The 24,106-nt window shown below is 38.1% G+C and overlaps 12 protein-coding genes across 12 annotated transcripts; 7 read left to right on the forward strand and 5 right to left on the reverse strand.

Moving 5' to 3' along the window:
* Window positions 1–182: 182 nt before the first annotated feature.
* C5L36_0D04160 (uncharacterized protein) lies at window positions 183–842 on the reverse strand (the record flags this gene model as incomplete). The annotated part of the gene is made up of 1 exon (XM_029467304.1): window positions 183–842. One exon carries the CDS (start codon window positions 840–842, stop codon window positions 183–185), a length of 660 nt encoding a protein of 219 aa, XP_029323164.1.
* A 559-nt stretch (window positions 843–1,401) lies between these two features.
* C5L36_0D04170 (uncharacterized protein) lies at window positions 1,402–3,222 on the forward strand (the record flags this gene model as incomplete). Its single annotated transcript, XM_029467305.1, has 1 exon — window positions 1,402–3,222. One exon carries the CDS (start codon window positions 1,402–1,404, stop codon window positions 3,220–3,222), a length of 1,821 nt encoding a protein of 606 aa, XP_029323165.1.
* A 394-nt stretch (window positions 3,223–3,616) lies between these two features.
* Window positions 3,617–3,784, reverse strand: C5L36_0D04175 (uncharacterized protein; the record flags this gene model as incomplete). Its single annotated transcript, XM_029467306.1, has 1 exon — window positions 3,617–3,784. The coding sequence occupies one exon, from the start codon at window positions 3,782–3,784 to the stop codon at window positions 3,617–3,619; it is 168 nt and encodes a 55-aa protein (XP_029323166.1).
* A 901-nt stretch (window positions 3,785–4,685) lies between these two features.
* C5L36_0D04180 (uncharacterized protein) lies at window positions 4,686–7,550 on the forward strand (the record flags this gene model as incomplete). The annotated part of the gene is made up of 1 exon (XM_029467307.1): window positions 4,686–7,550. The coding sequence occupies one exon, from the start codon at window positions 4,686–4,688 to the stop codon at window positions 7,548–7,550; it is 2,865 nt and encodes a 954-aa protein (XP_029323167.1).
* A 53-nt stretch (window positions 7,551–7,603) lies between these two features.
* On the reverse strand, window positions 7,604–9,556 carry C5L36_0D04190 (uncharacterized protein; the record flags this gene model as incomplete). Its single annotated transcript, XM_029467308.1, has 1 exon — window positions 7,604–9,556. The coding sequence occupies one exon, from the start codon at window positions 9,554–9,556 to the stop codon at window positions 7,604–7,606; it is 1,953 nt and encodes a 650-aa protein (XP_029323168.1).
* Window positions 9,557–9,841: 285 nt separating this feature from the next.
* On the forward strand, window positions 9,842–12,241 carry C5L36_0D04200 (uncharacterized protein; the record flags this gene model as incomplete). The annotated part of the gene is made up of 1 exon (XM_029467309.1): window positions 9,842–12,241. One exon carries the CDS (start codon window positions 9,842–9,844, stop codon window positions 12,239–12,241), a length of 2,400 nt encoding a protein of 799 aa, XP_029323169.1.
* Window positions 12,242–12,309: 68 nt separating this feature from the next.
* Window positions 12,310–13,545, reverse strand: C5L36_0D04210 (uncharacterized protein; the record flags this gene model as incomplete). Its single annotated transcript, XM_029467310.1, has 1 exon — window positions 12,310–13,545. One exon carries the CDS (start codon window positions 13,543–13,545, stop codon window positions 12,310–12,312), a length of 1,236 nt encoding a protein of 411 aa, XP_029323170.1.
* A 204-nt stretch (window positions 13,546–13,749) lies between these two features.
* C5L36_0D04220 (uncharacterized protein) lies at window positions 13,750–14,628 on the forward strand (the record flags this gene model as incomplete). Its single annotated transcript, XM_029467311.1, has 1 exon — window positions 13,750–14,628. One exon carries the CDS (start codon window positions 13,750–13,752, stop codon window positions 14,626–14,628), a length of 879 nt encoding a protein of 292 aa, XP_029323171.1.
* Window positions 14,629–14,885: 257 nt separating this feature from the next.
* Window positions 14,886–15,749, forward strand: C5L36_0D04230 (uncharacterized protein; the record flags this gene model as incomplete). Its single annotated transcript, XM_029467312.1, has 1 exon — window positions 14,886–15,749. One exon carries the CDS (start codon window positions 14,886–14,888, stop codon window positions 15,747–15,749), a length of 864 nt encoding a protein of 287 aa, XP_029323172.1.
* Window positions 15,750–15,907: 158 nt separating this feature from the next.
* C5L36_0D04240 (uncharacterized protein) lies at window positions 15,908–19,699 on the reverse strand (the record flags this gene model as incomplete). The annotated part of the gene is made up of 1 exon (XM_029467313.1): window positions 15,908–19,699. One exon carries the CDS (start codon window positions 19,697–19,699, stop codon window positions 15,908–15,910), a length of 3,792 nt encoding a protein of 1,263 aa, XP_029323173.1.
* Window positions 19,700–19,932: 233 nt separating this feature from the next.
* Window positions 19,933–21,357, forward strand: C5L36_0D04250 (uncharacterized protein; the record flags this gene model as incomplete). Its single annotated transcript, XM_029467314.1, has 1 exon — window positions 19,933–21,357. One exon carries the CDS (start codon window positions 19,933–19,935, stop codon window positions 21,355–21,357), a length of 1,425 nt encoding a protein of 474 aa, XP_029323174.1.
* A 321-nt stretch (window positions 21,358–21,678) lies between these two features.
* Window positions 21,679–24,045, forward strand: C5L36_0D04260 (uncharacterized protein; the record flags this gene model as incomplete). The annotated part of the gene is made up of 1 exon (XM_029467315.1): window positions 21,679–24,045. The coding sequence occupies one exon, from the start codon at window positions 21,679–21,681 to the stop codon at window positions 24,043–24,045; it is 2,367 nt and encodes a 788-aa protein (XP_029323175.1).
* Between the last annotated feature and the right edge of the window lie 61 nt (window positions 24,046–24,106).

The raw sequence follows: 24,106 nt of genomic DNA on the forward strand, positions 1-24,106 counted from the left end.
TGTCAGCTTCGCTACTATGGAGTTCTTAAACTAGACCTTACATAAAATATATGTATACATATAATATATATATATATATATATACACTATACAATAACGAGTAGAATATATACAGAGACTTAGTGTGTACTAGGGCACAAAGCCAGGATGCTGGGTTGTAGCTATACCAAGTCTATCCGGCTCTAGTCGTCGCCCTTGACAATACCAACCTTAGCAGGACGAAGAACACGACCATTCAATTCGTAACCAGGCTGTTGGACGTAAAAGACAGTACCTGGCTTCTTCTCCTCATGTGGTGCCTGGAACGTTGCCTCGTGTCTGTTTGGGTCAAACTCCTCATCAATAGGATCGATCTTGGCCAGTCCGTGTCTATGCAGGGTTTTCTCGAAAACGTCCCTGGTCAATTTGACACCATCGTATAATAGTTTGATTTCGTCATTGGTCTTAATAGAATCTTCCTTAACAGCACCCAAGGCATGTCCAAAGTTGTCAATAGACTCAATCAGATCCTTGGCAAACTTCTGGAGGGCAAAGTCACGGGCCTTTTGGATCTCCCTCTTTGTGGTTTCTTGCAAATTGATAAAATCCGCCTTGGATCTCACATACGCGTCCTTCAACTCAACATACTCCTTCTCCTTCTTGGCTAGTTTTGCCTTGAGCTCCTCTACAGGGTCAGCTGCACCAGCTTCTTCACCATCAGTAGGCTTTGTCTCTTCTCCTGCACTGTCCTTGGCATTGAACATCAATGCAGACTGTGAAAAAGGTCTTCTAGCAGAGAAACGTGCTTGTAATCTGAAGGCTGCTAGAGAACCCTTTAAAGACTTGTGGCTGATCATGTACATCTTCAACACTTGATATATAGAATCAACCAATTCAGTTTAAACTTTAATAAGAATCTTAAAAGGAAGGTTTGTCAATCTAGAGAATAGAAATGGACACACCTCATTGAGGAAACGGCAATTAAAGGGCGAGGGACGGAAATTAAAAATACAGTGACCAATTCACATACTTTGTTTTGCCCTCATTTTACAGTTTTCCATTTTTTTTTTTCTTCCTCCTCCTTATGGATTTGTGTTGAAGAGGAAAAAGAAAAAAAAAGAGAATAAAAAAAGGAATAATAAAGTTAAGAACAACTTGTTCTTCTAAGATTGTCAGTTTCTAGTTGTTTATTTTTTCTATATTGCTGCTTCATTGACATCCTCCTTATAGCAGAACAAAGTCTTTCTTTCTTTACTCATACTCATACTCATACTAAAGCTCATACTAAAGCTCATACTAAAGCTCATACTCATACTAAAACTCATACTCATACTAAAACTCATACTCATACTAAAACTCATACTAAAACTCATATTTTTAACACCCCCCCCCCCCCCCCCCTTTTTCTTGATACAGATAATCATGTCGATGTCGACACATAGTTCGGCGGTGTCTGGTAATGGCGCCTCCTTTGCAGAACCTTCAAAGGGCCACGGCTCCTTTGGAGAGCAGTATGCAGCCTCACTTCAGGAGTTGACATTCAACTCAAGGCCTATCATTGAGGCACATACCTTGCTTGCAGAGGAAAACACGGCGCATGCTCTCGAGATTGTTGTCGCCATTGAGGAACGGATAGAGAAGGCCATTCCTTCGCAGAAGCTATATTCTTTATACTTGTTAGACTCCATTTCTAAGAACATAGGCTTGCCCTATACCAACTTATTTTCAAATAACCTATTTAAAACTTTCACCCGTACGTACGGGTTGGTGGATGATCCCACAAGATGTAAACTGATCAAGTTGTTCAAGACATGGAAGGTCCCCACGGCGGCAACCGGGTTGCCACTATTTGATCAGGGCCAACTTGATCGGATCGAAGAGTTTCTAATTAAGGTCACCAATCCTCTGGTCAACAATAATAGAACAGTGGCAGATAGTATGAAGAATGCCAATTTAGGTAGTGGCGGCACCTTTAATGGTGGCCCTGCAACAGACATTCTTAACAAGGACAAGTTTACCCTTATAAATGAAACGGACGAGCTATTAAGAATGGTGGATGCTAGGTTGAAGGTGATGTCCGATACCAAGACCCAACAACGGTATACTCTATTGAACAAGTTAAAGACAATTCTCGGCGGAAAGAGCTCTATTCCCCAAGCACAGTTGGATGAGGTGGCCAAACAATTGCATGCCATTCGAACCGACGAGATTCTCAAGAGTAACTCGATCAAGAGGGAAAAGGAGGCAGAGTTGTTCAAATTGCAACAACAACAACAACAACAACAACAACAACAACAACAACAACAACAGCAACAACCTCAAAACGTACAACCTCAAAACGTACAACCTCAAAACGTACAACCTCAAAACGTACAACCTCAAACTGTACAACCTCAAATTTCTTCATTACAAGGATTGCTCAATTTGAGCAACCAAGCGCCGGTTGCAAATCCTCTTGGTCTAAAGAACCTCTCGTTTCTTGAAAATATACTGAAGAAAACCAGTAATGGCGGGATCAATGAAACAAATACTACAAATGCCCCCCAAGTTGACTTTAAATTTATCAAGCCTTCCAAGAAGGTTATTGTAGAAGACGCAGTTTTAGATCAAAAGTTCATAAATAACCATGTGCCGACAATAACTGATATATCTCTCTTGTATGAGTTCAAGCCAATACAATGTAAAGAGTGTGGTAGACGATTCAGTGATGATGAGGCGGGCGCTGTAGCCAAACGGCAGCATGACGAATGGCACCAAAGGGTCGATGCCAGAATGAGAACCGGAGGTTCTGGACTAGGTGGTGTTGTGAATCGTTCTTGGTATCTTAGGGGGAGAGAATGGATGGAATTTGAATATAATGAAGATGAAATAGACAAGCACGGGCTCTCTGTTAACGGTGATAAACATGGTAGTTCCAACGATGGCAGCACATGTTTAAGAAAAGATAAAGAGGGGGACAAGGACAAGAGAGAAGCCACCGATGAGGGCAGTTCCAAGTACGAGCATTTTGATCCATCTGAGGCTCCCAAGCATATAGTCAGGATTCCAGAGTCCTCTTCCAACGAGGTTGTTTGTGCTATATGTAGGGATAAGTTGGTTGGCGTTTTCGATGAGGAGAGTGGTGACTGGATTTGGCGTAATGCCATCATGTATCGCAGCCGGGTATTGCACTGGTCCTGCTACATGGAAACACGACAAAGAGGAAGGCGATCCCTTGGTAGGGAGCGTTCTCCACAGAGGTGACTCTCCTGTTGTACAGTTGAACCTATATCGTTACATTAATCGATGTAGCTTGACTTGTATGATGCAGCATTACATAATATAGTTAAATGTAGTTAAATATAGTACAATATAGTACGATATAGCACAATATATCACGATATAGCACAATATATCACGATATAGCACAATATATCACGATATAGCACAATATATCACGATATAGCACAATACAGCACAATACAGCACAGTATAGTAACAAATAGTAAAAACATAGCAACCTACATTACAACATAGTAGACTACGGTATAGTATGGCTTGATTTGAATTTTTTTTCTTTTAAAAAACTATAAACGAAGAATAAATAGATTGGTGAATGAGTCGATGAACAAGTAGATAAATAAATAGTCCATTGCTTCTAATGGTGTGGTTTTGGTTGAATGTAGTCTTCGTAGAGAGAGTACGCAACAAATAGTCCAAATCCAAGGTATAGGCCCGGAAAGGCACCCTTAAAACGCTGGCCCTTGGCGAAAACACCCTGTGTTCTCCATGCATCTCTTTTCTTCCATGGGTCTGCAAATGCCATTTTGTACTGTACTAGGTTGGGTTGGGTTGGGTTGTGCTGTCCTTTGTCCTGGCGTTGTGTACCAGTTGTCCCTACCGAGCATCTCTTATATCCAATGGTTTAGAGCGCCAGTTAAAAAAGGTCAAATTACGCATCCACTCAGAGTGAGAACATCTGCGGTGCACGGATGGACGAGTCAATTTTCTCCCCTCTTTCATGAAGCTTTGAGGCTCGGCATTGTTGTTACACTAATGGTGTCTTCCTCTTTGAAGGTTATAAGAGGGCCACTGTTGCCCCCCCTCCCCCTCCCCTAAAGGAAGGTTCATTTTTTTATACCAATTGGCTCATTGTTTCTGCTGACGTATATTGTTCCTTTATTACTGTTATAGATATGGTTGGCATACCTCTTGGACAGGCAATGTAATGCCACCTGACCATGGAACAGATACACAATTGTACCGCTGGTTTGACTGCAATATTTTTTTTGTTCACCCATACATTAAAGAAAAGGCCAAGACCATCCACTTTTGTTTCTACTTTTACTTCTACTTTTACTTCTACTTTTACTTCTACTTTTACTTCTACTTTTCTTTTACCTATTGGAAGGGACTGTTCGTGGAATTGTTCAGTAGGTTATGAGATTGCATTGCAGAGAAACACCTCTGACAAGGGGAAAAACATACACAGAAGGCTCAGCAGCGAAATTTTGTTCCCCCTTTGTATTTTATTTCTCTCCTTAGTTTTAAAATTTTTATTTCTTTTTACCTTATTTTTAAAATTTTATTTTTTTCCTTTAATTTTGTTCTGTAGCATTTTTGTCAATAGCTCTCTTTCATTCTATTCAATCGTTCCTGCTTATTTGGATTTTACTAATACATAATATTTCGGTTACAACCTGTCATAAATTTGAATAGAGCAACAAATGGTGGACCTTAGAACAACTATTCTAAGCGAAATAGTTAGCTCAAACTATACTTGTCTGGTTTGTACCGATCATATTACTCCCACATCAAAGATTTGGTCTTGTTCTAATTGTTATAGAGCATTTGATTTATCATGTATTCAAGATTGGGCAAAACGTGGATCATCAACTCAAGATGATCGGTCCTGGAGATGTCCATCTTGTAATTATTCTCATTTGAAAATCCCCAAATTATATACATGTTGGTGTGGGAAATCTATCAATCCAACTTTTAACTATTTGGAACCTCATAGTTGTGGTAATTTATGTTCGAAATCGCTAGAAACTTGCCATCACGATTGTACGCTTACTTGTCATCCAGGACCTCATATTGAAAAATGTACATCTCTTGGACCAATAATGAAATGTCATTGTGGGAAAAATTCTAGACAACTTCCTTGCATTAATACTCCATATGATGAAGGTTGGTCTTGTGAAGAAATTTGTAATGATATTCTACCATGCGGAATTCATAAATGTCAGAAAAAATGCCATTCAGGAAACTGTGGTGATTGCCACTCGAATCTAGAAGTTTTTTGTTACTGTGGTAAATCTCATGATTTAATTAAATGTAATGAACGTTTACCGAAAAAGTCAATTGTCTCTTTCAATAAATCATGGATTGGGAATTTTCAGTGTTCTAACCCTTGTAATATCAAATTGGATTGTGGAATACATACATGTGTGGAAGGGTGCCACCCATTAAATAATGATAGTCATAAATGTCCAAATTCCCCTTTAAATTTGAGTTTTTGTCCATGTGGGAAAACGAAAATCAATGATCTATTACAACATCCAAGAGAGAGTTGCTTGGATCCAATACCTACTTGTGATAAGGTATGCGGTAAGCGCTTACCCTGTGGTCATAAATGTTATTGGAATTGCCATGAAGGTCCATGTGCTCCTTGTTATCAAGTTGTAGATCTGGATTGTCAATGTGGAACTTGCCATTATTCCATTGCATGTGGATTAAAACAGGATGGTTATATCCCTACCTGTAATACTAAGTGTGGAGCCAAATTCAACTGTAAGCGTCATTATTGTGCAAAACGGTGTTGTGCATTTAGAAAGATTGCATTAGATAGATCTAAATTGATTAAAAAACAACTAAGGAATAACCTGATTACAACATCAGTTGTTGAATCTCTTGAAATTGAAAAGGAACATACTTGTGAGAAAGTCTGTGATCAGCCTCTATCCTGTGGTAAACATAGATGTAAAGAAATATGTCATCCTGGTTCATGTCCACCATGTTTAGAATCTTCATCTGATGATTTGGTGTGCCATTGTGGTAAAACAGTTGTTCCTGCACCCGTTAGATGTGGAACAACTTTACCTGTTTGTCCATACCAATGTAAAAGACCAACACTTTGTGGACATAGACCAGAGCCCCACCATTGTCATGAAGATAATATTCCATGCTCAAAATGTACAATGTTGGTTACAAAAACTTGTCAATGTGAAAAGCAAAATAAAGTTACAAATGTTATGTGTTATCAAGAAATAGTCAGTTGTTTCAAGATATGTGGCAAGTTGTTACCTTGTGGCAAGCATAAATGTAAAAAGACTTGTCACAAGCCGGGGGAGTGTCAAATAAAATGTAATGAAAAATGTTTGATGCCTAAAAAATGTGGACATTTGTGTCAACAAGTGTGTCATCAATCAAAACCTTGCAATGAAAATATTCCATGTAGGGAAACACTTATGATTTCATGTGATTGTGGTAGAAGGAAGCAACCAATGCTATGTTTCTCGGTTACTAAGATGATAGAAGATAATTCTCAAGATGATGAAACTTACATTCCACACATTGAATGCGATGAAATCTGTATTAAACAGAGGAGAAGTAAAATGTTATTTGAAGCCTTGGGATTAGATCCGGAGAAGAACAAAGAAACTGAACTATCTTTGCAAATGAGAATGGTGGAAGCATTGTACAGTCCTTTTGTACTAAACCTTTATGCAAAACAGAAAACTTGGTGTTTAAGCATTGAAAATATATTTCAAAAACTCGTCTCAGAAACCATCGAAACATCTTTCCAATCTATGTCTAATTCTTCATTAAAACAATCGTACCATTTCAGACCAATGAAGGAAATTCAAAGACGATTTATTCACGAACTGGCAGAAACATGGAAATTGCTCTCGGAGTCTCATGATAGAGAGCCAAAAAGGTCAGTTTTTATAAAATTATTGAAGTCTTCTCATATACCAGATCTTTCACTGGAGGAAGCATACAAAATTCAGAAGGATTATAAAGAAATGAAGAAGAATCAAGCTGTTAAGAAAGCCAACTCCATCAAGTTCAGTGAAGATGACAAGAGTCGTTTAGCGACTCCTACGTTAGATGACGAATCATTTATTCCCTTTAATGCAGTACTGCTCAAAGATGTTTTCTTTGGTGTTACTGTAAATAGTATGGATGCTGCACTTTATGATTTATGGACTTCAATCAACTCCTTCGGCGAAAGAAGATTTTCGTTGATTCAAAATGGAAATGTTGAATTTATTAGTGAAAATATCTTCCTATTTGTGTGCGACTGTATAGGCACCGATGCCGATAAGGAGACCAAATTCGAACTTGAGAGACAAATCAAGGAATTATCTACTCTCTTCAATGATAAAGTGAAGGAGAAGAACTTGGCAATGAAGTGTATACCAGCAAAAATTGATAAGGAGAATAACGTAGTCCTAGAGATCATGACGGAGGAAGAACCCATCACCCCTACTGAATTGGAGGACACTGTTTCTGCTGTTGACGATATAAGTAAAGAATTAGAATCTGTTAGCATTGAGGAATCTACGGTTTCTTCCGAATGGTGGTAATTTTGATCTTTTTAGACGTATTTATGTTTATAAATTAACAACCAATGGATCTCCTAGATGCCTGACTGCTGAAGAATCCAAGATAGACACTTAATCGTGTCCCTCTTTGAGTTAAATGTAGACTCTAATAAAATTTGCTTATCTTCAACCTTTGTTACCTTAACGTTCATAGTTATATGTAATGTGGTGTAACTTGACTCCAATTTAATGCAAATTAGCAAACCTCTCACCTTCAAGATAAGCATACTTATTGGTGCTAGTTTTGAACTCACCCTTAAAAAGGGATCATTATTATAGCATCTCTTGGAGTTCTGAAATTGTTGTAATTGGTTAGGATCGTTTACATATTTTTTGATGGTCATATTGTTGGTAAATGTTGCCTTAGCATCAACTTCATCCATTCCTATTTCCAGCAATAAGTCAAATAGCAATTTTTCAAGTTTATGGATTGTATGATTGTGTTTGGTATACATTAATAGCGGACGGAGTAAAAAGCCATGTCTACTTTTCATAACGTTCTGGTCTTTATTCAATGCCACCCGAGGAGTGAATAACTTCTGAACATTTTTATAGTTGTTTGCACATAGTAGTATTCTGAAAAGCTTAACCATATTATCTGCTCTTTGGTTTTGCGACAATTTTGGTGTGGGTTTCTGCAGTTCCTCGGAATCAATATCCAAAGAATCGATCTGAATAATCGTATCATAAAGTTCGATTTGAATACGTGATGAACCAATGACATGGATCCTGAAAGTGACCAAACCTGCGGCTTCCTTCATCAATTGCCAAAATAGTTCATTCTCAAAAATAAAGAATCTTGAGTTCTTAATTTTACTGACAAACGAATTACTGTTTTTAATAACTTCCCTTTCTATCGTACCGTACGAATCGGATTGGCCAACTAGCTCTGGTTGCTCATTAGGTGCTTGGGCGTATCTAAATAACTTGACGCTCACTATCTTCTCACCACCCCATGTTTTCTCTCTTTCATTTTGATTCAATTTTTCAAATTCCAAGTGACCTTCTTCACCTTGTTTTAAAATTGCAATGCCTTTATCAAAATACTCACTGCCGGAATCGCCATAGCCATATTTCACAGCTAGAACCTTCTTTTGCTTTACTTCACCATTTTGGTTAGTTTTCAATGATGAGCTCAAAGGAAGACTGCTCGAAGATCTCCCAGGTTCGACTGCCACTTGTGTTGTGACTGCTGTAATCACTTCGTTTGCCTCTAGCACCTCTAAAACTTCATTCCAATATGTGTGCCTCTCGTCTAAAGACTTGTTTAGATTCTTTACAGTTTCCTTCAAGAGTTCACTGGACTTTTTCAGACTCTCAAGCTTCCACCCGCTTCCGATTTTCATAGACTCTGATTCCTTCTGTTGTTCGTGTTCTTGGGGATCTGCAACATCCAAAGAAACTTTGTCAGCTGATAGTGAACCAGCCTTGAGATTCTGTTTGATGTGATCACTTAAGGAAGACAAACCAGCATTCGGCTTCGCTCCAGAGAGAAGCAGGGAAACAAAGTCTAACGCTAGTGTTGATGATCCTAGTGCAGTTCGAACGTTATTTAGCAGTTCTTCTCGCCTAACATTAACGTCAATCAAACTCTGATCGTTTTTTACGTCTTCTGATATATCATTGAAAGCGTTAAAGTCCTCAAATTTACTACCATCGTCCATCAACCCATCACCCCTATTGAGCTGTGTCCCTACTTGTGCGTTACCATCTAAAATATTTTGTATTTTTTCTTCTGAAAGTCTGTTGAATGACCCATATTTATCAATTATTCTTCTAACCGTATTTTCAGAAAGATGCGTGTAGTCATTTAATTCTCTCTCCGCCTCTAGTTGCTGCCTGTAATAAGGATTTGGAAGATCGAGATGTTCACCTTTAATAATTGATGTGTTAAACTTAAGGTAGTTTATCTGAGGAAGTGGGTAGATAGAATCCACCTCCGATGTCTCGCTTTTTTCCATGGAATGATCTTCGGCAATGGGTTCCATTTATATATCTATATAAATATATTCAAAACTATCTTATTCTTGTAAAAATAGCAGTAGAATGGAAAAGCAAAAACGAGAGGTAGGCATATACATTTCTTAGTGGTGAAATTTGTAATTTTTGTGAGAATCGCACATCGGAGGCTGGTAAATATATTTAGTTATCTCTACTCTCACTCCTGGTTGCAGATTGTTTCCTTACTCACATATATTTGCAACTTCTTATTCTTAAGAGTACACGTTCTTTGCTAATCTCATATATTCTTATATATATATATATATATATATATGGAGAAGGAAACGCATTTACCTACCGGTTTTGAAGAAGACTATATCAACGAGTCTCATATCCAGGAATTTGAAAAAGCTTTAAAGTATGAGGATCAGGAGGACAACAGCTATTTATCAAGGGACGACTCCGTAGTTTCTCTTGGCGGAGTCACAACTCCAAAGAGTACAGGCATAGAAACAATAACGTCTCAATCTGACTGGATGCCTGTTTACAACAAGACAAAAAGAAAAACTAGGCGGAATTCAAGTTTCACTGAGAGGCACCCCCTATTGCGCAGGCAAACTTCAAATATCCATACAAGTGGTGCTGAAACCGAAACAGAGAAACCACTGTCGTCAGCTTCCTCCCAATATATGGGTGCATATGATGAATACTCGCTCACATTCACGATCCTGAGATACCCCTTGCTTGCTTTTATAATAGGATGGACATGCGTATTATCTTTCCTTTATTTTCTCGTAAGATTATCAATTACTCTTTCTGAAAAGTTGATACTTGCCAAAGATAAAAAAAGAACACAGTTGCTAGATAGCCTGAAAAATTCAAAGAATTATGATGAATACATTGCCCATGCAAAAAAACTAGATGAATATTTGGGACTAGCAGAATGGTGTAACCAAGATAAATATAAATATTACGATTGGAGAAATCTTAGGAAAACAATTCACAATCTCCGAAAGTTTAGGTATACTCAAAGATACGACGATTTAATGGTGGTTTTGCAAACATGCGTGAAATCCAACTTTGCAGGTACAGAAAACCCATTGCTGTATTCCCACTGCTATTATGGAACTAAAAAGCTCATTGAAAGGTATAACGCCGAAGTGGTAAAATCGCTAGAAACCATTATAAAGGCTGAAAACATTAGTCTTAAGGAGAAAAGAATATTTTTCAAGATAATCAATAAAAATTTTGGTAGAACTTGTTTAGTGTTGAGCGGCGGTGCATCCTTCTGCTATAATCATTTTGGCGTCATCAAGGCTCTTATTGAAAATGATCTTATGCCGAAGATTGTAAGTGGCACTTCTGGCGGTGGTATGATTGCGGCATTGGTGGGATCACGGACCAATGAAGAATTACTTAAATTGATTACACCTAAGCTATCAAGTAAAATGAATGCATTTGGCACTGAACCGTTTTGGGAAGGCATAAAACGTTGGTGGAAAACTGGAGCTAGATTTGATTCAGTTGATTGGGCAAGAAAGGCCCAGTGGTGGACAAGGGGATCAACTACATTTGAAGAGTCATACAAGAAAACGGGGAAAATTATAAACATTTCAACAGTTCCAAATGATATCCACTCACCAACCATTTTATGCAACTACATAACTTCGCCAAGTTGTTGTATATGGTCTGCTATGTTGGCATCTGCTGCAGTTCCAGGGATTTTGAATCCTGTCATGTTGATGGAGAAAACTAAAGATGGTACAGTCAGGCCTTTTTCATTGGGCAGTAAGTGGAAGGATGGATCACTTAGAACCGACGTTCCATTGTCTACTTTGAACATGTATTTCAATACCAAGTTTTCGATTGTCTCTCAGGTTAACCCGCATGTAATGCTTTGGATATTTAAGAACAGAGGTGATATTGGAAAGCCTGTTGTCAGATCAAAGGGTAAGACATATAGAGGTGGTTTTATTCTAAGCTATCTAGAGAACTTGATCAAACTAGAGATTATAAAATGGCTGAAGTTAGTTAAAGAGTTTCAGCTATTTCCTAATTTGCTTGAAAGTGATTGGTCTAATATATTTTTACAGAATTTTGGTGGTACAATTACCCTATTTCCCAAAATTGTATTGTCGGACTATAAATATATTCTTTCAGATCCGAATGAGGAACGCTTAGAATCCAAGATTAGAAACGGAGAGTCAGTGACTTACCCTAAACTTTTATTCATAAAACATCGACTGAATATAGAAAGAACAATTGAAAAGGGGCTGGAAGCCACCAGAATAAATATTGACGACACCGCAGACGCCCCACCGAATCTAGTGCAAAATATTATTGAAAATAATAATAATCTAAAAAATTCAGAAGATGCTATAAATAGTGAAGTCGATGATGTTATTCCCGACGCTGCAAATTGTAAAAACACTCAAGTTGTCGATAAAGATCAGGATATCTCAAATGAGGAAGATTTAAGTCACAGTTTATCCTCTGAAAGTGATGTCCCTTATGGATCTGACGATCTTCCAAGTGACCACTCTGAATATAAGGATGAAAGTGATGACGTATATGGTAATAATTTGGACACTTTACTGAATACCGAACATATAGGTAGAGCAAACTTAGGATTTCTGGGGATTCAGATGGGCATTGATATTGAGAATTCAAGTGATTTCTCTGCAAATGATGGATCTTTTAACGAAGACAACTTCTTTAAGAACGACAGCTAATTTTGAGCTTTAGCCATCGACAGTGTATAATTTGCAGGTATAAAATTTATACAAGTATAAATGTGCACTTAGTTCCAGCCGAAAACTTTGTAATCATATGGTAATTCCCCGTAGTCATCAAAACCATTGATAACTTTCTCACTAATCACCTTAAGGCCTGACTCAATCATTAGCCTCCATAAGTTATCTCGCACATCTTGGAATCTGTCTCTTTGGCCTACCATGAAGACAACACGTGAACTATCGTCCTTTGAAAGTGTTGCATTTACAGCCTTTTGAACCCAATATGGATGTTGGGAAGAATATACGGGATCTGAAATAACAATTGTTTTATAGCCCTCGGGTTGATGTGTTCTTTGAAGGAAATCCAACGGATCCCTCCAGTCTAAAGAAGTGACGTTTATTAACGACGTATCGTCAAAGGTTTCAAAAGATTGGGACAAGGTACAGTGGAGTTTATTCAACATTATATTTTTGGATAAATTGTCAATGATCTCAGGCAAATCCGTAGAAACTACCTTATGCATCAATATTCCTAGCACAATAGTAACTAAACCTGTTCCTGCTCCCAGTTCCAGAATCGTGGTTTCCTTGTTGCTTATCCATTCTTCACTACATCCGTCAACAATGAGTTTAGCCAGTTCCAGCGACGCACCCCAAGTGATGTTACCCACTTTATCTTCAGTTAATGCAGGCTCATAAAGCAAAATCTCCCTTTCAAGCCCATCTATTTGAACCATTCTTGTAGTATTACCTTTTAGTGCAGGTGCAAAATTGGCAGTCATGACAAAGGAAGCCAAATCATAAATGGTATTTCGTTCCTCTTCTGTGAGATTTAAAAATGGACATGCAATAATCTTGGTCAAATAGGCAGTTACTTCGGAAGAGCTACAAGTAGGAAGTTGTGTTATGGTTAGCGTTGACTTGAGGTTATGCCCAATATACTCTGAGAGCTTAACAACTTCGACCATAGTGAGATGTTTTGAATTGAGATACTCTTGGAGTTCTTCTGTTGTAAACAGAGAAGGAATTTGTCGACGTTGATTGCCAAAATTTTTGACCTGCTCTGGCTGTAACAGTTTTAAAACTGTAGTTATTACTTCAGTTGGAAGTGAAGTTGAAATAGTGGGTAAATCCAAAACCTCTAAAGGAACAAAATTGGCCTCTTCGTCTTTCGGTTCTTCTTCGGTTACCTTTTCATAAGTATTTTGTGATTCAAGGTTGAATGTTTCAATTTCGTCCTGTTCACCAACCCGTTTCACCTTTGTATCAGGTTCGAAAAAAGACAAGGGTTCAAAGCTCATCTGAACGATACTCTATGCCAAGTGAAAGAATCCACGATAATCAAAATATTCAAATGTAAGTGTTTACATGAAAAATCGCAAAAAACTATAAAATTGTTAAAGTTTTTCATATGCGGTCTCATGATGAATGTAAAAATCCCACGTATCTATATGTTTTCTGGCAATTAACCAAAGACGAAACAAGTACTCATAAACCTTGGCAGCATGGTTCTGGATAAAAGGCTTATCGAGAGAAGCCTTTCTGTGAAAGAAGTGGCGTTTCTGGCTGAACAAGAACCAATTTCAATTCTTCCAAGGTACACAATGAACGGCATCAAGCTTATTGGGCGAGATATGAAGAAGCTAAAGCCTTTACAAAAAACAGACGTGCCGTTATGGATTGCACTATTATTAAAAAAGCAGCACAAATGTAACATAGTAATCCCCCCATGGCTGAGTGTCCCATATTTGAAGAACAAACACGCTGAAGAACAGAGGTTAAAAGACCGAGTCACAGATCTTCCTTGGCATTGGATACCTACGGCCAAACTTCTTTTGGAGGCCTGCCCTGACGACTTTATTGACTCTCCACATGAGATTAGGTCATTAATACAAGACTTGCGAGAAGTTCGATTGTTGAAAACACGGCAAGGTTTCACTCAGATAGACGATGATTATTTGGAGCTTACTGGTTTAAGTTTAATGGAAATCAACGAAATAAGGCCCTTCTTATTACAAACTATGGATAAGCTACATGACCTAAAGAAAGTCTCAGCAGAGGAAGATGTAAACAATGCCGAAAAGGGGGATTATTCCAGACACAACTCGAATCATGAAAACCTAAATGAAAATTACAATCATAACATTAACATTAATAGCAGCTTCCAGGGAAATGGCAGCCGGTATGACTCGTCAGATGTAGACGAAGAGCTTTCTCACAATGTTTCTGCAAATGATGCTACTCTTGTGGAGCAACAACCTGCACCAATGCCTGCTACGAAAAGACAAAGAGTTGGACCTCGGGCAAACACAAGCACAGAAGCCCATACAAACAACATGGCTTCAGATTCAGATTCAGATTCAGATGTAGAATATAGGCGCTAATAGATGCATGAAATCCGCAGATAATCCAAGTTTTAATGAGGCTCCACTTGGAGGTAATGTTGACTTTTGTAATTATATATGCGACTGGAAAAAAATAAACTGTTGATTTTTTTTCTAACTAATTTTTGGAAACTGCGAAGTTTCATGAAATTTTATGAATTTCCATAGTTGGTTCTGTTGTGTACTTCATGTATTGGTCCCGTCTTGAATATTTATTTCGTTTTACCAACTGAGTTCGTATAAATATATATTAGATAATGTTGTCAAGATCATTGCTGCAAGGCGCACGCATACCTATAGCTCCAAGAGCTTTCCTCAGATATGCGTCCACAACTGAGATTGTTACCGAGAAGAAGGATACTAGTCTTGGACTAGGTACCAAATCAAGAAAGAAGAAACAACAACGTCCGACTATAAATAAAGTTGGGGTTCCTCACGATCCTTACATTCCTGTGAGCTACAATCACTTGAAACTTTCCCAACCGGGTAAGGTTTTGCGTGCATTGTGGAACAGGGTCAAACTATTTGCTTTTAACTGGGTTCAGGTTTATCAATTTAAAAGCGGCATGGGTAAAGGCTATAAGCCACAGTTTGTTGCATGGAAGAATAAAGCAATTACAGAATTTGTTAGAGTCAATAAAGCATTTTCTGAGCGTAGAATTGAGTCTATCCGTGACGAAGTGTCGGAGTTTGTTTACTTCCAACTTGGTAAAAGACAGGCGGCATTACCAAACGCATTGATTGAATGGGAATTAGTTAAATTTAACTCCCCTCCAAAGCTATTATCATTTAATGCATTTCCTCATGAAGACGGTTCTACCTTGTTATGTCAAATTATATATAAATTTGATACTAAACAGAAGTGGATTGTTAAAAAAAGAGGTGAAGACAAAATTACTGAAACTGAAAGAGATATGGTTGAGTATCTTGCATTTAACATTGATCCATACAATGATAACGTCTGTTTGGCGGGCTCTGTTTTTGAAGCACCTTTAGATAGAAAATTAGAGTCTAAGGTTGTTGCTTCCCAAACAAAGGCATTAGAGTATATGAACATCAATGGTGATATCTACAGAACTGAACCTACTGACGAGGAAAAGATGCTTCAATATAAGGACTAATTAACATTGCATAGTGTTGGCAATGATCAATCAAATCAAAAACTTGTAAATAATACTTTTAAAATTATGTATGTAAAATTTTAAATAATTAGAAAAAGAAGTAGTTGACAGATGAGCTGTTCACAAGAACGGTATATAAAGCCTATTTGATGCTTGTTTTATCTCTCATTATGACTTGTGGTTAAATTTAGGGTAGCTATTTTTCCCACGTTCATGTTGACTATGCTTTCGATATCCTCTCTACTATTAACCTCCAAACTGTTTGGTCGTGTTTCAGTATCAAGGTTGATGTTAAAAGAACTCGTACTATGTAATTTCATCAGAAGGTCAGAATCTTTATTTTCATCTTCATTAATTAGCTTTAAATTTTCCGATGCTGTGCTAGCTTTAGACAAAGAAGATCGGGCATCAAAAGGCGTATTTTCTTGCTCATTCATAGATCCCATGACAGATAATTTGGATCCGGTATCAGTCTCTAAGGTATCTTTCAGCTCAGCCTCGATGTTTACAGGCTTGTCCACTCTAAGCCGTGATTTATCAATATATTGTGGAGATAAGACTGTTTCAACCTTTGATTTTAAGCTATTTTCAACAACAGTGTCATACACCGGTGGTATTGAAGGGATACCCGTATCATCTTTCCGAATTTCGTTATAATTTGGTGGCAGAGTAATATTAGAGTTGGATTCTGAAGATTTTAGAGATAAAGAACTCATTTCGTTACTAGCAAGCATGGAATTTAGACTATTAGCTCTATTCCTCGATTTGGCAAAAGCTGCAGATAACAGTGACGTCGCATTCATTGGATTAGCATTGCTATGCTGTGAGCTATTACTTCTCTTTCGATTAAATAAAATTTCAGAACTGGTATAGCTTGGTAGGGTCGAAGCGATTTCATATTGTGATTGAGGTGATGCTCCTAAAGCATTGGTTATTGGGCTCCCGGGGAAGCTCATGATAGGGCTTCCGTGAGAATAGTCGTGATTGATTTGTGGAAGTGTACCACTCATCAAAGGAGAGCAGGGCGCAAATGTAGGATCACTATCAAGATCAGTAAATGCTAAGTCATCAGAAGTAACTGGAGAAATGGAAAACTTGTTACTTGGTAACGTACAATCAAAAGTTTTCATATTAACCGCATCATCATATGATGGTAACTCCAGGGCGTCAACGACGCAAAATGGGGATATGAGTACAATAGGAGTATCGACAATAACTTCGTAGTGGTGCATTTTGGGTTTTCCATCTGGATTCTTCAACTTAGGATCTGGCTTGCTGATTCGAAAAGAAATCTGTAACCGGTGCCTAATCTTTAGGTGTGGTGATGTTGTATCAGGTAAAAATGTGTGACTGTCACTTTTATCAGACGGGGAAGCGCCAGTTTCTTTATCCTTTGATTTCAGGCTTGAAAATGAGAATCCACGTTGACGTTTTGGTGAAAATTTAGATGTCAAACTAAACGAGTCGTCATCGGAAAACTGGTCATGGTTATCATTGGCGGAGTTCACAGAAAAAATGGACATGGAGTCAACTTTGCTGCTGGATTCTGGTAAATCATTCAATTCGTTTAAATCGGTTACATCGGTAGATAAATGGTCATAAACCGATGCTATGAATTTTTCATCGTCATTTGCAACGAAGTTCAGCGGGCATTGTAACTTAACGGGGTTGGTAATTACAACATCAGGCTCTGTGAAGAATGAACAAGTGTCTTGCTGGGAATCAGAATACTTCGACGATTTTTTAGGACTTTTCAAAATAGAGCTAGGATGGAACCCAGTATTAGTTGTATGCGAGTGGGCCTTGACCGGAACTTCCGATGTAAACTTCTTCTTCGGATCTGAGGATGTTTCAGCTTCATAGCAGTATGTTAGTAAATTATCATTTTGACAATCTTTAATAATATGAGTCTTTAGTGGTACTTGAGAACCACTTCCCTTAAAAGTTTGTTTTTCTTTCGTTGTAATCTCAAGCATTGAAATTACTCTCTCCTCACTCCTAGTGTTTTTCCTTTCCACAGGAATAGAATTTGAGATATAAGTTACCTTCTCCACTATGTTTATCTTAATCCTTTTTAACAATAAGCTCTTTTGTAGCGGTACCAACTTCATTTGAAGCAGGTAGTTGTTTTCTTTCAAAAATTTATCATTTGCTCCAACATGTATGTTCTTGGGAGGCGAAAGTTGGGTGAACTTTCTAGGCAACAATAGCTCATAATTTAAAGCATCATTCCAAACCTTATTAACATAGATTGATTTGTTGAGGGTGGAAGTTGCATCTGAAGGTGGTAGCCTAATAGCAGGCAATTTATAGTTATAATGATATATCGTCGGATTCTTCGAATGGTGGGTATTGAAGGGATTTTGCTTCATTGGAGTAGGTGGACTCCCAATATTTATATGGTCAGACGTATTTGAAGACACAGAGTTTCTCCGAATACCAAGTTTCTTGAAAAATGAAGACTTTAAAGTATTAGTAGTGGAGATACTATCATTTACGTTGACCATTGTCTGTGAAGATAAAGCAGAGGAAAACGAGTTCGATTGATCATCATAATGCTTGTTATGTGTCGGTGAGGTTGACAAAAAAACTGTCTGTGGTGCTTTCAAAGTGGGGATAGCAACGGCACCTTTTTGTATTTGTATGGAGAAAGAGTGTTGCAAAGCAGCATTTCGTAAGTATATTGTTTCCGGGGTATTCAAGGGATAAACTACTGGAAGCAAAAAAATGTAATACCCAGCACTAAAAGACTTGGTTGAGTTTTCAATTGTAGCCTGAAACATATTTTCTTCAACAAACGTGTCATTGTTTAACTGTGTTGACTCCGGTACTAAATTTTTAGATGATAATGGGGTATATTTTTTGATGTTCTGAGTAGGTTTAGCAGAATATTCAATGTCGGAATATTTTCTCAAGTTTGATAAAGACTCCATCGAAATTGAGTCAGATGAATCGTCAATCGTAGACATTTCAGTGTTTATGCTCGGGTCTGCATTCAAATCCATAGGGATATAACAATCAGGGTTTGAAAGGTTCAAATCCCAATTAATATTTTCAGAACATTTGAACCGCTCATCAATTGGTTCTTTTTTGGAATAATCAGGACCTGACCACTTCAAAGATAAGTGGGTATGATAATCCACCTTGATTAATTGATTTAAACTTGTTGACTTCCTAATTTTTACAATCACTCCAAATGTATGGTATGTTATGTTGTGATTTAACTCTGATGATTGGATATTCTGCTGAGTATTTGAATCGTTAAGGATATTGCTACACGAAGCATTATTGTAATCACAAGGATCATAAGGTTCATCTGCTTCCATGTTTTGCTCGTTATCATCCATATCTTCGTGGTCGTTGTCTTCATCATTGTATTCATCTTGTGAAGACCTATTCCTTCTGCGTCTTTTCTTCTTCTGTGGATTATAAGGTAAAAATAAAATTTGTCCGTTGCCAGTGATGAATGTCTCAATATTTGGGTTTGCGCTCGGAGACAAATGGAATAAACCATGATGGTGGTGTCCAAGGTTGTTGATGATGCTTTTCTCCTTGATATGGAAAGGAGATAATTTCAGCGGATTCATATTAAGGCCCTGTTGATTCAAATATGCGATTAGAGCCTTATTATGCTCCTTCAAGTTGGTGTCCATAAGGATATTGTTGGATGCCACCGGAGATACTATACTTGCATTTGTGGTTAGATTCTGCCGCATCACTGTGTCTTTGTACAAAGAAAAATCGTCTGTAGGTTCTGATAAGGCACTGAAATTGTCCATGTCGTTTCCATTGATGACTATATGTGGGGCAACTTTGTCAACATCGTGGTTTCTGCTTCCGATTTGGGGGCTCTTTCGGTCCTCCTGGGACGAGGAAGTGTTGTTTGGCAGTAAAACACTGGACAGAGACTGCGGAACAGTGTGACTATCAGGAAGACGGAGAGAAGGCATTGTCGGAAGCAGGAACTCTCCTGATGTAGAAATGCCGGAACAAATATATAGGTACAATATGAAGGTGTCAGGCTATAAATTGATCAGACACATCGATTTTGTTTTCTGGAAGTGAGCATGGATTTATTTGTATATATCTTTTTTGGGTGATCACCTTTTTATTTTGAATTTATTTTTAAGAATGAATTTTATGGAAGTATAAAAGTTCCTGTACAACACGTTGGTAACTTCCAATGTCTAAAACGAAGCCAATGGAGGAGCTTACAAGAGAGGAAGCTTTTTTAGAAGAAACCCCGATATCAGATTCTGGGATATCAAATTTTCATGTTCAAGACCCAATCATAGAATGTGACAAATCCCCACGTCTTGAATTCAATCAAAGACAATCTTTGGAGAGCTATATAAACCCGCCCCTGGAACTATACAAAAATCAAGATCTCTCTTCCACCTCTTCACCGAATATGGTTTTGTTGGAGTCTACCAAAGATTATTCGTTGTCTAGTAGTAGCAACAATTGTAGTGAAAACACCAAAATCAACCACAACAACAACTACTGCAGCAACGACAACGACGAAAACAACAGGAACAAAAATAACCACAGCAGTAACGATACGGCAAGGAGTTTTAACCCAGCTGAATCACATGCAAACTCGGAATCTAATTTACACCCCAAGAAAACTTCTACTGTTCCTTCACCGTTGAATCTACCTAAACGCTTCAAGAAAAATCAACTTGATCAGAATAGCATTCAAATGCTTGAGCCACTCCAGTCACTGCAGAATGCCATGCACCAATTGTTCTATAATCCTTCAACAGGTCAGATAATAGCATTACCTGTACGCAACTCCATGGCGACTCCTGTTCAAAGCAGTGTAGTAAATGGTACTCCTTGTCACCAGCAACTTTTGCCTACCGTCTCTAACCGGCAACAATCAATGATCCCCCAATACCAAATAGTTTACATGAGGGCTGCGAATGGACAGTTGGTTCCTTTACTTGCTCCAATTTCTGGACAACAAGTTCAAAGACAGACTCCAGGAACTTCGTGCATGAAAAGGAGTAGTTCCTCTGATGCAAACGACTCACCTACATCATTTTCTTCGCAGCACGCCTCCAATCTATACAAGCGGATGAAACCCGAGGAGAGCCAACCTTGCATGCAGACTCAAAGAAACTCTACAGCCATTTCTAGTAATTCTAATGTTCTAGCTCGACTATCACCAACACAGCGTGCCGAACAAATACAGAGGCAACAGATTTGGCTGCAAATGCAACTGCATCCGGACCTGATTAAAGGACAGGGGAACACCAATGTATCCGATATATATGAAAACAATTTACCGAATGGGAAAGTTAGTTCTACATCTGCCGACGAGACACATGATGAGGTTCCGGTGCCATCTGGGAATAACCGTGAAACTCTTTCCTCCTCATCTGGAAATAATCAGCTCAATACTTCCGCTCAATCTTTAGACACACAGACATTACCTTTGGACACTGAATTGCTGGTTGATAGTCAAAAAGTGATTGGAACCGTCACAGTTGGCTCTTTTACATACAAATATAGCCAAACCCTGTCGGGTAATATTGTCAAGGACAGAGAACTTTTTGATCGTTTGACAGATAATGCTTGGAAAACATGTATCTCGAAACACTAATTAGTGTTCTTTGAACAACTTACATTTTATATATCTAGTACTCCCTATTGTATTGTAGCTATTTTCTTACTTTCTGCTTTTACTTATGTCTTCTTCTTTAGTTAAAAAAGACGATTAGCTGTTCTTGTGTTCCTTAGCCGGTTTCATAATCTGGGGTACATGCAATATTAATTGCAGGTCACGTGTTTTAATTTACATGCGCCTCTCTTGTTTGTTTTTTCAGATGCATTGAAAATCCAAAATGTTAATACTGAAAGCTGTGACAATAAACTACTACTTTCCACTTTACCCACAAGTCCGAAGAGGTAGCAAGCAAACAGAATGAGGTCCAGCACAGCTCTTTGCAACCGGCAACAAGTTTGCCGATATGGCCCCAGACTCTTCATTAGACTCTTGAGCCACACAAAACGGAACTTGATCCCCACAGATCTTGAAAATGAAAAAATAATTACAAAGATTTTCGATTCTCCGGAATATTGGAGAAGTTTCAACAGACCTGATGACTCCAGAAATTCTAATCCCTTTCAATCGACAAGGAAAATCCTGAGCTCTCTGCAATCTAATAGTAGTAATTCGGTGGGGTTATTTGCAAATCCGTATTTAACTAGTCCTAATGGTTTAAAAGAATTTGCCAATGAAACCTTAGAAAAGGCCAGAGCTTTAACTAGGCATATGATTGAGGACCAATCTTTTAGTGCAATGAAAGATTATATTAAAGAACTTGACAGGCTATCTGATATGTTGTGTCGTGTGATTGACCTTTGTGAATTCGTGCGGGTCGCCCATCCTAATTCTTCGTTCGTCAAGGCCGCAGAAGAATGTCACTACGCATTGTTTGAGCATATGAATGTCTTAAACACTTCTAAACCACTGTTTGAAAAACTAGGGAAGGTTCTCTATGATGACCAGCTTGGTATCAACAAACAGTTATCGAAAGAGGAAATATCAGTTGGTAAGTTGTTGTATGCCGATTTTAAAAAATCAGGCATCGATATGGATGAGCAAACGGGTGAAACATTTGTCCAGTTATCTTCTTATATCGCTAACGCAGGGCAGGAGTTCAATAATAACATCACTATCCCTAAGGATACATCGGTTCGGATACTGCCGTCGGAATGGAAGAAGGAAGACATTAAACCAGAATATCTAAAGCAAATGACACAGAGCTTCGATGGAGCATTAGCCATCCCTATTTATGGACATATTCCCTTTGAAATTTTAAGATCATGTCCTAATAGAATCATAAGAGAGAAAGTCTGGATTGCGTTGCATAGTGTTCCTGAAGAACAGCTGACCTTGTTGACTAACCTCTTGAAATGTCGTCAATATTTGGCTAAATTAATGGGTTGTGAAAATTACGCCCAATATGCTTTGGCTGACAAGATGGCCCACAATCCAGAGAATGTCATGAGGTTTTTACAAGGACTTATCAAAGATTTACAACCGGAAGTGCTAAAAGAGTTAAAATTGCTAAGTAAGTATTTGCCAGATATCAAAGGAAACGTAAAGAATGAAGAACTGGTTGATATGATTAAGCCTTGGGATAGGGAATATTTACTTACCAAGTATATCTTATCATTAAAATCATCACAGAATGAAGATATTTCTCAGTACTTCTCACTAGGTACTGTTGTCTCTGGTTTATCGAAGTTATTCAACTCCATATATGGTATTAAACTTGTCCCACAAAAACTTCAATATGGCGAGGTATGGTCAGATGATGTACGCCGACTTGATGCAATCAGTGATAAAGATGGAAAAGTTGGAATTATGTATCTTGACCTGTTACAAAGAAATGGTAAGACTCCCCATCCGGCCCATTTTACAGTGTGTTGTTCAAGAAAGATAGACGAAAGGGAGCTAGATACCAATGACCCATTTAACTTAACACTACCTACAACCGCAACTGTTGAAACTATCAAGCAGAATGGAGATACTTATCAATTGCCAGTTATTTCACTTGTTTGCAATTATACAATGAACCCCCATACCAAAATGGTCTTTTTGACACTGGATCAGGTTTCGACTTTATTCCATGAAATGGGGCATGCAATGCACAGTATGTTAGGGAGGACAGAATTGCATAATGTTTCTGGAACCAGATGTCAAACAGATTTTGTTGAATTGCCATCAATTTTGCACGAAACCTTTGCCAACGACGTGAGGGTCCTTTCATCGTTCGGTAAGCACTATCAAACAGGTGAAAAAGTGCCAGAAACATTAATCAAGAGACATCTAGAATCAGAAAAGGCTTTAAAACATTGTGAAACTTTAGGGCAGGTAAAAATGGCCTTGTTGGATCAATTATACCATGGATCTACAGGGTTTAATCTGGATGATGAATCATTCAATATCATTGATCTCTATCATCAATTAGAGTCTAATATTCGTATTTTCGCAGATACGAAATCTTCATGGCCTGGCAAATTTGGCCATTTGTATTCATACGGTGCTGTGTATTACTCATACCTTCTAGACCGTGCAATTGCTTCCAAAATATGGGATGAATTGTTTGAGGATGATCCTTTCTCAAGAGAGGCTGGAGAAAAATTCAAGAATGAAGTATTGAAGTGGGGTGGTTCCCGTGACCCATGGGTTTGCATTTCCCACGTATTAAATGTCAAAGAATTAGAGGAAGGTGATGCTAATGCTATGCAATTTATAAGTAAAGCTCAAGGGAAATTATAGAAGATAGAAAGAAAAAAATGAAGCTGCATAGCATCCTATAGGGCTAGAAACATATCATTTT

The sequence above is a fragment of the Pichia kudriavzevii genome, chromosome 4 (assembly GCF_003054445.1).
Source record: "Pichia kudriavzevii chromosome 4, complete sequence".
In the NCBI taxonomy this organism is placed as follows: domain Eukaryota; kingdom Fungi; phylum Ascomycota; class Pichiomycetes; order Pichiales; family Pichiaceae; genus Pichia; species Pichia kudriavzevii.